Consider the following 12,469-nt stretch of genomic DNA (forward strand, 5'->3'; position numbering starts at 1 on the left):
GGGTTGACCTCCATACAAGCGTTATAGTTCCAATTTCTACCTCAACCTAGTGTGAAATACACATAAACAATAGTGTAAATGTGGACTAATTTGCTGGGGGGCAATGGGGAGATTTGGGATGGAGATGCAGATGGGAAAACGGTTCAGCCTTTTTACTTAATGTCAAGATTTAAAATTGATATCAGTGAAAAGTGTGATTTGTCAAATTGAAAATGTAACTATAAGTCATTGATTCTTTGAAAGTATTTGCACAAAGATCTTTTGGATGGATCTAGAATCAAATCAAATAAATGAGCACCATGTGAAGTTTATAGAAGCATATCAAATTGAGTGTCAAAGGAAAGCTAAGAGTCTATATTTTTGAGAAATTAAGGCATACAGCGCATTAGGTATTCAGACCACTTGACTTTTTCCACATTTTGTTACTTTACAGCCTTATTCTAAAATATAATAAATAGTTTTTTCCCCCCTCATCAATCTACACACAACGCCAAAACAGGTTTTTAGATATATATTTTTTTCCCCCCTGGAAATGTCACATTTACAAAAGTATTCAGACCCTTTACTCAGTACTTTGTTGAAGCACCTTTGGTAGTGTTTACAGCCTCGAGTCTTCTTGCATATGACGCTACAAGCTTGGCATATGTGTATTTGGGAAGTTTCTCCCATTCTTCTCTGCAGATCCTCTCAAGCTCTGTCAGCTGTGCGTCGATGCACAGCTCTTTTCAGGTCTCTCCATAGATGTTCGATTGGGTTCAAGTCCAGGCTCTAGCTGGGCCACTCAAGGACATTTAGAGACTTGTCCCGAAGCCACTCCTGCATTGTCTTCGCTGTGTGCTTAGGGTCGTTCTCCTGTTGGAAGGTGAACCTCCGCCCCAGTCTGAGGACCTGAGTGCTCTGGAGCAGGTTTTCATCAAGGGTCTCTCTGTACTTTGCTCCGTTCATCTTTCCCTCGATCCTGACTAGTCTCCCAGTCCCTGCTGCTGAAAAATATCCCCACAGCATGATGCTGCCACCACCATGCTTCACCGTAGGGATAATCGTCTTGATTACTTTCTTATGTCATTCTCTCTTGCACTAAAAGTTTAAAAAGTGTTGATAGGGGACAGAATGCAGTCGGACCATCACATAATTGGCATATATATATTACTCTTACAGAATTTCCATGTGGGTGAGGATATTGGAAATTTATTCAAAGCCTACTGGATGATAACTTGTTTTTAACTAGGACAGAAGAATTCATAACTGACTTTTTCTGACATAACATAGGTACAGCAGATCCCCTTACTGTAGGGGACATTTTTAAATGTGCCTTTTAGAGGCCATGCAATTCAGTACTCATCTACAAATCAAAAGCAATTTACAGTTGAAGTCGGAAGTTTACATACACCTTAGTCAAATACATTTAAATTCAGTTTTTCACAATTCCTGACATTTAATCCGAGTAAAAATTCCCTGTTTTAGGTCAGATAGGATCACCACTTTAATTTATGTCAGAATAATAGCAGAGATAATGATTTATTTCAGCTTTAATTTATTTCATCACATTCCCAGTGGGTCAAAAGTTTACATACACTCAATTAGTATTTGGTAGCATTGCCTTTAAATTGTTTAACTCGGCTCAAGCAATTCGGGTAGCCTTCCACAAGCTTCCCACAATACGTTGGGTTAATTTTGGCCCATTCCTCCTGACAGAGCTGGTGTAACTGAGTCAGGTTTGTAGGCTTCCTTGCTCACACACACTTTTTCAGTTCTGCCCACAAATGTTCTATAGGACTGAGGTCAGGGCTTTGTGATGCCCACTCCAATACCTTGACTTTGTTGTCCTTAAGCCATTTTGCCACAACTTTGGAAGTATGCTTGGGGTCATTGTCCATTTGGAAGACCCATTTGCGGCCAAGCTTTAACTTCCTGACTGATGTCTTGAGATGTTGCTTCAATATATCCACATTATTTTCCTCCCTCATGATGCCATCTATTTTGTGAAGTGCACCAGTCCCTCCTGCAGCAAAGCACCCCCACAACATGATGCTGCCACCCCCGTGCTTCACGGTTGGGATGGTGTTCTTCGGCTTGCAAGCCTTCCCCTTTTTCCTCCAAACATATCGATGGTCATTATGGCCAAACAGCTATATTTTTGTTTCATCAGACCAGAGGACATTTCTCCAAAAAGTACAATCTTTGTCCCCATGTGCAGTTGCAAACCGTAGTCTGGCTTTTCTATTGCGGTTTTGGAGCAGTGGCTTCTTCCTTGCTGAGCGGGCCATTCGGGTTATGTCGATATAGGACTCGTTTTACTGTGGATATAGATACATTTGTACCTGTTTCCTCCAGCATCTTAACAAGGTCCTTTGCTGTTGTTCTGGGATTGATTTGCACTTTTCGCACCAAAGTACGTTAATCTCTAGGAGAGAGACTGCTTCTCCTTCCTGAGCGGTATGACGGCTGCGTGGTCCCATGGTGTTTATACTTGCGTACTATTGTTTGTACAGATGAACGTGGTACCTTCAGGCGTTTGGAAACTGCTCCCAAGGATGAACCAGACTTGTGGAAGTCTACAATTCTTTTCCCACTAACCAAAGCTAATTGTATGGATTTTGTGCTATTAACAATGTACAATTAACATTTGTACAGAAAGACTTATGTGAAGGCCAAATTACAGAGGAACTTCTTGATGCAATTAAAGCCTTTAAGTCAGAGAAAACTCCAGGGATGGATGGCATACCAGTGGAGGCATGATATACTCAGAGGACCATTATTAGCATGTTTTAACCACTCCTATATACATGGTAGATTATCGGAAACGCAAGAAGGTCTGATTTAATTATTACTGAAACAGGTGGTAAATATAAAGATCCAGTCCATTTAAAAGTTCAGTGGCCTCTTACACTTCAGTGTTATGATGCAAAAAAAATCTAGCTAAATGCTTAGCGCATAGAATTAAAAAGGTTTTGTCAGATATTATTCATCGTAATCAGACAGGTTTTTTACATTGGAGCTAATATAAGACAAGCACTGGAAACAATAGAACACTATGAAATATCTGAGAAACCAGGACTGGTTTTCAAAGCTGACTTTGAAAAGGCTTCTGATAAAGTACGACTGGAGTTTATATATAAATGCCTGGAATATTTACATTTTGGTGAATCTCTTATAAAATGGGTTAAAGTTATGTATAGTAATCCTAGGTGTAAAATAGTCAATAATGGCTACTTCTCAGTTTTAAACTGTCAAGATGAGTAAAACAAGGTTGTCCACTATCGGCATATCTATTTATTATTGCCATCGAAATGTTAGCTGTTAAAATTAGATCCAACAATAATATTAAGGGATTAGAAATCCAGGGCTTAAAAAGAAAGGTGTCATTGTACACTGATGATTCATGGTTTCTTTTAAATCCACAATTAGAATCCCTCCACAGCCTCATAGAGGATCTATATACTTTTTCTAACCTCTCTGGATTAAAACCAAATTATGATAAGTGTACTATATTACGAATACTTGTACATTACCGTGTAGTTTACCAATCAAATGGTCTGACCCCCGTGGACACACTCTGAATAATTATCCTGAAAGAAAGAAATTCTCTCACTCCAATACATTTTTATAGAAAGTTAGCAAAAATAGATCAGATCTTGCTCCAACGGAAAGGAAAATACCTGTCTATTTGTGGAAAAATCACCCTAATTAACTCTTTAGTCATATCACAGTTTACCTATTTGCTTATGGTTTAGCCTACACCTAGCGACCTGTTTTTTAAATTATATGAGCAATAAATATTTAATTTTATTTGGAATGGCAAGCCAGACAAAATTAAAAGAGCCTATTTATATAATGAATGTGAATTTGGTTGGGCAGAAATTATTAAATATTAAAGCATTAGACCTCTCACTAAAGGCATCAGTCATACAAAGGTTATACTTAAATCTGAAATGATTCTCTAGTAAATTAGTAAGAATGTCTCAACACATGTTCAAGAATGGCCTTTTTCCCTTTATTCAGATTACAACTGCTCACTTTCGGTTAATTGAAAACAAAATAATCTCCAAAATATCTGTCACGTATACTCCCTCTCCGGCCCCTAGGTCATCAGGCTGCTGATTATCCTGCACATCTGTCACCCTCGTCAAGACACTCACCTGGACTCCATCACCCCCTTGATTATCTTCCCTATATCTGTCACTCCCCTTGGTTCCTTCCTCACCTAAGGGAAGCGTCAGGGAGTGTTTTTTTTTGTGTCCGTGTAAATGACGTCCGGTCCGGGAGCCGCTACAGGCTCTCATGCCTCAGCCAGATCGCCAGGCTCCCCTGCCTCTGCCGGCTCGTCAGGCTCTCATGCCTCAGCCGGATCGCCAGGCTCCCCTGCCTCTGCCGGCTCGCCAGGCTCCCCTGCCTCTGCCGGATCGCCAGGCTCCCCTGCCTCAGCCGGCTTGTCGGCCTTTCATGCCTCCGCCGGATCGCCCGGCTCCCCTGCTTCTATCCAAAATTACAACCAACTAATTGCAGCATTACCGCAAAAATGGAAGAGGCAAGTGGAAGGGGGAAAAAGTAAGGAACTTGACTGTCGGCCCTGCATTAAAGACCAAAATTGCTTTAAAAAAAAATGGTGATTAAAAAAAATTGTGATAAATAAAAATATATACCAGTTTCATTTAAGGACCAAAAAATTGACAGCTGTGCCATATGAATTGAAAATAGTTGGGAAGAGATTTTCGATGTACCTATTCCATGGCATATGGTTTATGAATTGACACGCAAAACGACGCCAGATTAAAAACGTTTCATTTTTCAATTTAAATGATTATACAAAATTCTTGCAACCAACAGAATGTTATATATATGGGGGATACAATCTTCCCAGCTCTGCAGATTTTGCTGCGAGGAGGCAGAGTCATTAGATCATTTATTTTGGTACTGTCCATATGTAGCTCGTTTTTGGTCACAGGTCAAGGAATGGCTGAAGAATTGCAACATTTACCTAGAGCTAAAATGCAGTTAGCAATACTGGGTGATTTGAAAAGTCATAGTCAATCGGTCAATAATATAATTATTTTTGCAAAAATAAATCTATTTTTAAAAATAATCTGGGTTTGGCAGATACCAGGAAAATGCTACCTGCCCGAATGCATAGTGCAAACTGTAAAGTTTGGTGAAGAAGGAATAATGGTCTGGGGCTGTTTTTCATGGTTCGGGCTAGGCCCCTTAGTTCCAGTGAAGGGAAATCTTAACACTACAGCATACAAGGACATTCTAGACGATTATGTGCTTCTAACTTTGTGGCAACAGTTTGGGGAAGGCCCTTTCCTGTTTTTGACCTCAACCTCATCGAATACCTTTCGATGAATTGGAACACAGACTGCGAGCCAGGCCTAATCACCTAAAATCAGTGCACTTCCCCACTAAGTGTTCAATATCTAGTGGAAAGCCTTCCCAGAAGAGTGGATGCTGTTATAGCAGAAATGGGGGGACCCAATCCATTTTAATGTCCATGATTTTGGAATAAGATGTTCGACGAGCAGATGTCCACATACTTTTGGTTGTGTAGTGTATTTCCATGTTAAAATGTTATGCAAGGCATTTTCCCCATTGTTTTTGAAGGTAGGCCACCCTAGTGGGCCTACGTTATGATCAAATAGCAACAGTAGCCTACTTGACTGCTGTCTGAAACTGTAACTTAAAGCGGGTACAGCCTCAGTGATCACAGTAACGCACGCAAGAAGTTGCACAGAATTTTCACAACATTCAAGTTTGCACTCAGCAGATCTGACATTTTCTCAGTTCCGAAAACATTTTGAGGGAACATTGGTGGTAAGTAAGTTCCAATACATCACTGGGGCCCGGGTTCCCTGCCATCCAGGACCTCTATACCAGGCGGTGTAAGGAAGGCCCAAGAAATTGTCAAAGACTACAGTCATTCAAGCCATAGACGGTTCTCTCTTCTACTGCATGGCAAGTGGTACCAGTGCACCAAGTCTGGAACCACCAGGACTCTGAACAGCTTCTAACCCCAAGCCATAAGACTGCAAAAACAAAGCTGCTAAATAGCTAATTAAATGGCTACCCGGATTATCAGCATTGGCCTTTTTTTGAACTAGGTCTCTTGCACTGACTATATGCACACACACTGGACCCATACACTCACACATACTTACACTGACACCTCAACACACACATACACACAGACAATACATATGCCCACACACACACACATAAGATGTGCACACATGCATACTGAAGCCACACACATGTTCACCCGCATACACACACACACACTTTCACATTCACCACATACGCAGCTGCTACGACTCAGTCTATAATCTATCCTGTTGCCTAGTCACTTTACCCCTACCTATATGTACAGTACATAGGTACCTCAATTACCTCGCACCTCTGCACATGGACTCGGTACTGGTACTTCCTGTATATAGCCATGTTATGCCCTAAAGCAAATCGAATAGTAAACCCTGTGAAGCCTTAAATGTTTTTGCTGAAATGTGTAAAACCCTGTGTATAAAGTTTGTCTGTGTTATTTGGTGTGCTGTTTTATAAGATATGTTTGTACATTGTGTTATATTTGTTGTTAATAAATTTGAATTTTGAAATCCCAGTCTAGTTAGCTAGCTTCTGTTTTAGGCTAGTGTGCAGCGGCTGCAGCCAGCAGGTGTTATCGATGAGGATGTTGTTGCTAATTTGTTAGCTTCGCCCTTTTCAAGATTAACTTTCAACAATAGCTTACGTTTCAAATGATCGTCATCTGCTGAGTGGAATGTTTTTTTATTTATTGCAGCTCGCTTGCTGTTGTTATCACTTTGAAAATAACTTGTGTGTAAAACATTATTCCATTTATTCCAGATCACCTGTTACTTTGTGTGCTGAACGTGACAAATATGTTCGCAATGGGAAGTAATAGTTGTACATTTCTATTGGCAAATGGTTGTGTTGTTGTATTCTTATGATTGGGACTTACTGGCTTATTATGTCCAAGTGAACAATCTGCTTATCTTTGAACATCATGCTGTGTGTGACTCCTGTCTTTCTATCGGTCCTATGTATTTTACAGAAAGGGCACTCCTACATGGAGTGTGCTGGTACTACGTTCGCTGTACTTTCAACATCACAAGCCTATCCCACTCGCATCCTTTGATATGTCACTGTGTGTCACGTTTGGTGACAGTGTGATAGTGATGGTTGACGGTTGACAACTCCATTGTGTCCTCCTCCCAGAGTGCTAAGAACCTTGGCGTGATCCTGGACAACACCCTGTCGTTCTCAACTAACATCAAGGCGGTGACCCGTTCCTGTAGGTTCATGCTCTACAACATTCGCAGAGTACGACCCTGCCTCACGCAGGAAGCGGCGCAGGTCCTAATCCAGGCACTTGTCATCTCCCGTCTGGATTACTGCAACTCGCTGTTGGCTGGGCTCCCTGCCTGTGCCATTAAACCCCTACAACTCATCCAGAACGCCGCAGCCCGTCTGGTGTTCAACTTTCCCAAGTTCTCTCACGTCACCCCGCTCCTCCGCTCTCTCCACTGGCTTCCAGTTGAAGCTCGCATCCGCTACAAGACCATGGTGCTTGCCTACGGAGCTGTGAGGGGAACGGCACCTCCGTACCTTCAGGCTCTGATCAGGCCCTACACCCAAACAAGGGCACTGCGTTCATCCACCTCTGGCCTGCTCGCCTCCCTACCTCTGAGGAAGTACAGTTCCCGCTCAGCCCAGTCAAAACTGTTCGCTGCTCTGGCACCCCAATGGTGGAACAAACTCCCTCACGACGCCAGGTCAGCGGAGTCAATCACCACCTTCCGGAGACACCTGAAACCCCACCTCTTTAAGGAATACCTAGGATAGGATAAAGTAATCCTTCTAACCCCCCCCCCCCTTAAAAGAGTTAGATGCACTATTGTAAAGTGGTTGTTCCACTGGATATCATAAGGTGAATGCACCAATTTGTAAGTCGCTCTGGATAAGAGCGTCTGCTAAATGACTTAAATGTAAATGTAATGTAAATGATGGCGTTAGGCTACCATAGGTTGTGTAAGCAGTATGGTTGATGTTGCAGGTAGCATTATTTTTCCAGGTGCTGTTTCTGTGTGAGTGGCAGCCCGAAACCGGCTGGCAGCCCGAGGAGCGCATTAAGTGATGCTATGTTTCTGTTATTTTTCGCGATTTCTGAATTTGGTACAAAGGCCTAGGTTCAATAGCCACGGTTCGCCACTGACACAAACACATAGCATCAAAACCTCCTCCTCCACAGCTGTATGTAGACAACAACACAGAGATTCTGCGGACATCTTGACTAATACACACGAGTGGAACTTTACAGATCTTATTTGGTTAAAACAAGAATTTCTGAAACTAAATCTAAAGAGTCATTGTGTAACTCAGACATTATTTACCACCCTCCTTCAGACTATGTGACAAGTCATTGTGTCCCTCTTTTGAAGTAAGGGAGCCTCCTCCACAGCCGTCCCTTAGTTAGCTACTGCTCTCTGAACTCTGACCAAAACGCCCCCTCTCACCCACCTCCTCTGCTCCCTTCCATCCCTCCATCCCTCCATCAACCCTGCTCCAGTCAGACACCTCTGATGTGTGAGAGAGAGAGACCCAGTCACAGAGGCGCTGGCACAGATAGAGACTTGGCCCGGTTGGTCAGAGAGATCAATACAGACAGAGTCTCCATGTGCCTCTCTCCTTCAATAGACCTAACCTTTCTCATTTATACCCTACACCTGGTGCAGGGTGAAAGAGAGAGACAGACAGACAGACAGACAGACAGACAATGTACTGCAGTAGTGACATGTGTGCCTCTATTGTGGGCCAAACAGGAACTGTCCCAACAAACAGGCCCTAAGCTTCTCGATTATAGATGCTACTGATAAGACAAAGAGTGTATGATTCATCTGTCTGGAAGGGACATGCAGCTTGGCCTAAATACTGACCTATGTGGGAGATACACACCCACAAAGCATGATTGACTCGGCAGATATGCACCATACCATTATGCATTTCCTCCTCTAGAAAGGATCCTAAGTATTCCGTCAGTAGAACGAGTGAAAGCTACCATATCACGCCCACATTTCACAATGTTCCCCTTCATTTAACAATTGAATATTCACAGCAGACTGCAGTGACGCCATCCAGCCATCTATTATTCACTTAATGTCAATAAAACAGATCTACTGTAAGAGAGCTGCCCTGGATTTGGGGAGATGGGGAAGTTTGCATTTCTGATATGAAATTTGTCACATAATAGACACTTTCTGATGCCAAACGGATGGTGCCCGGTGGTCTTGTCATTCCCTATCAAACACATTGGTGATTTATATAGATCTTTTCTACATGGGGAGACCTCCAATGCAGTCTCAGACCCTAACTACTAACCAGACACCTCCTGTCTAGCTGCAACCTGTCAATCCACCTGTCTCTGTGTCTGTCATTGTGTCTGCCTCTGTGTCTGTTAGTCAGTCAGTCATTCAGTATGCCTGCGTGCTGGCTTGCCTGCCAATGTAACAAGGCTGGCCAGATGGACGTGGGAGTCTGCAGAGCTCTGATGTTTACTGAGCTACACATAGAAACAGAGAAAGCTGGAGATACAGACTCAGCCACCCCATACAGCAGAAGCGGCACCAGCCATACTGCAGAGGCCAGCCAGCCAGCTAGCCGTCTAGCCCGGACAGACTCACCTGACACTCAGCTCAGATAGACCCAGTCCCTAAGGTTAGGTTTTTTCATTGCACTGCAGTGAGCAGTGGGGATAGCCCTGTTCACAACATTACCACTCACTCACTGACAATGAACTGTGGCTATTTAACTCTCCACATGATATAGGCCAGGGGTTTTCAAACTGGGGTCCACGACCCGACGTACTGCAGGGGGACCACAATAATATTTTTTTGTGTGAAAATCAATTATTTGATGAATATCGCGAGCTGCAACAGAATACCGTTATGGATACCATTTTTATGTCTCTGTGTCCAGTATGAAGGAAGTGAGAGTTAGTTTCCCGAGCCAATGCTAACTAGCGTTAGCGCAATGACTGGAAGAGTAGCAGTTAGCATGCTAGCTGTTCCTGTTCATCTGACTCTGGGGAAGTAGGTAAATGGCTTCTTTGCCAAAATCTCAAACGATCCTTTTAATCTGGAGGAAATTACAGTCACTGGAGCTAATTACAGTGTTTTTTTCTGTATAGAAAATTCTTCGGCAGGCCGTCTAAGTGATAATATGCGGGATGGAAAAACAGTTTCACTGTCAACTTAAATGACCAAAACAAGATATTTTTGGATAAAAAAACTGTTTCAGTGTCAACTTAAACGACCAAAACCAGATAGAAAGCATGCAGAAAAGATATTGAACTATATATGTTTTTATAATACCATCTTTGAAAAACTAACAATCAAATAAAAGCTAGACAGTCAGGGAGAATCGAAAATTTAAAAAACTGGGCATTCAGGGCATTGATTTTGTTTGAGGAGAGGAACACAGCATTAGCATTAAAACTTTAACATTTGCTCTCAGCTCATGACAAACTGTGTAGAATTGCTGGAAATTAGCTTCTAAACTGCAACATTTTCTCTCAGCTCAATGGAAAAATGTGTAGAATTGCAGAAAACTAGCTTTACAATAGCAAAATGTACTCTTCGCTGCCAAGATACCTTTCTAGCTAATAGACTATGTTAGTTCACACTTCCAATGAACTGTGGGGAGGTCAAAGTAATGACACTGTCTACCAAATCTATTAATTTTAAAATGTTGATTACTTCTACTTGCCATTATCATTCACCTGATAAGACAATACTTTTTTGTTAACATATAATGGGGGTCCGGTCTGGGTAACCGGTTTTCCTGGGCAGGGGTCCCTGGGCAAGAAGCGTTTGAAAATCCCTGACATGTGAATTTCCTGCATATACAATTGCCTAACATAAAATTATTAAAAAGGAACAAAGACAATTGGATTATATTATTGGGTTAGTGGGGGGTTTCTTGCCATGTAAGCTATTGTCAATCTGTCTATTAGTATCACTGGTAATCACTTAGGACTACACCTTAGCAGGGTGACTGATAGGGACTATGTTTATGGTCTAATGCGTGCATGTTGAATTACAATAGTTGCAGTTTTATTACAATATATGTAGCCTAATAAAAGACTGCAACATTAAGCATTTTTGTTAGAATAGTAGTGAACGCTAAAACAGACATACATATGTTGTTTCAACATGAAATATACCATGATGAGATCAGCTCGACTCACACAAAATAAAAGCAGAACGATATAGTCCTACATAATGAGACAACCACGATTACATGATGTAATGCACGGAAACAACAAGACATACAAACATCAGACAACATGGGCTAGATGGATAATCTATTTGGACCTATTTACACTAATGGTATTCAATTAAATATATTTCAGGGAGTATCACACAGCGACAGGCGTGCTCTGCCTCGCATGCAACAGAGCAGCGTTATCCGCAGCTTGTTCTTGCTGGCTGCGCGTGAGCCACACCGCCTCCCATGGCGAGAGAGCTGCTTACCTGAGCTGTCCATGGTGCTGCAGTCGTCCTCGCGCAGTGGGCCTGCCTTCGGTCCTCCTAGGGTTGCTGCTACCGAGCCGCCGCCGATTCCGCTGCCTCTCCCTCCCCCGTTATTGAAGTTACCGCTGCTATCGACCAACTGTAAAGATTCATAGCCATCGTAACTGCAGGTCTTTTTCTTATAGCCACCCAGTAGGCTCATCTCATTCAGCTCTGCGCCGTGGATTTGAGAATTACATATAAATACCAGCAAAAAAAAAGCTACTGCATGCACATATTCCCGACGACAAAATCTCAGATATCTGTTTAGAAATAATCCACCAGATATGCGCTAGCAGTTTCAGCACCGCCTCTCCCTGTTTTCTTTTCTCCGCGATATCATAAGCAGGACGCTGTCATCAGGATCGCATTTACTACGCCGCACATCCACCGCTATGCCTGCCAGTCCCCGTTGAATTAATGGGTCCTTTCAGGCTTTCTGCTCCAGGCCAATCCTGACAACACCATGTCGGCAGTAGGTGACTAAACGATCGCCTGTTTCATTGTTATTTCTCTACAAAGCAGTAGGCTATTATTTGTCAGAAAATATAAATGTTGGATAGGCTGTAGATGTGATTTAGCCTACAGGATAGCCTACATAGGATTGATTCTATACGAAAATATTCCCAAATCGATTTCTAATAAGATATTTTAACAGCCTATAGTTAACACAATATCCTCATATGCTCATAATAATAATTAAGGCTTAAATTAACAATATTATTACAGAAAACTTTTCAGGCTCTTATAAGCTATGTAGGCAATAGTCTCCATTGCTAAGGGGCTATAGTTTAAGCTGGTTATGGGCCAGTTGTAGGCTATACAGTATCGCTCCACAGACATATTATAAAGGAATTCAAGTGCTGAAGTCTTTTAGTCAGCACTGTAGGACA

At 42.2% G+C, this 12,469-nt stretch overlaps 1 protein-coding gene across 9 annotated transcripts in view; it reads right to left on the minus strand.

Annotated features, from left to right (window-relative positions):
- The window catches only part of LOC139578721 (auxilin-like), a 71,250-nt gene that overhangs the window by 52,273 nt on the left and 6,508 nt on the right, over window positions 1–12,469 (minus strand). For 2 of the 9 annotated variants that reach the window (XM_071406694.1, XM_071406695.1), the window contains exon 2: window positions 11,538–11,676. The exons of 2 other annotated variants lie outside the window; for them this stretch is intronic. In XM_071406694.1, the coding sequence (XP_071262795.1) occupies window positions 11,538–11,550 (13 nt within the window). In that variant the 5' untranslated portion in view covers window positions 11,551–11,676. Of the gene's footprint in view, window positions 1–11,537; window positions 12,169–12,469 lie in introns of those variants that run through there. 5 more of the 9 variants (XM_071406690.1, XM_071406689.1, XM_071406691.1 and 2 more) reach the window with 4 other exon arrangements.

The sequence above is a fragment of the Salvelinus alpinus genome, chromosome 6 (assembly GCF_045679555.1).
Source record: "Salvelinus alpinus chromosome 6, SLU_Salpinus.1, whole genome shotgun sequence".
Taxonomy (NCBI): Eukaryota; Metazoa; Chordata; class Actinopteri; order Salmoniformes; family Salmonidae; genus Salvelinus; species Salvelinus alpinus.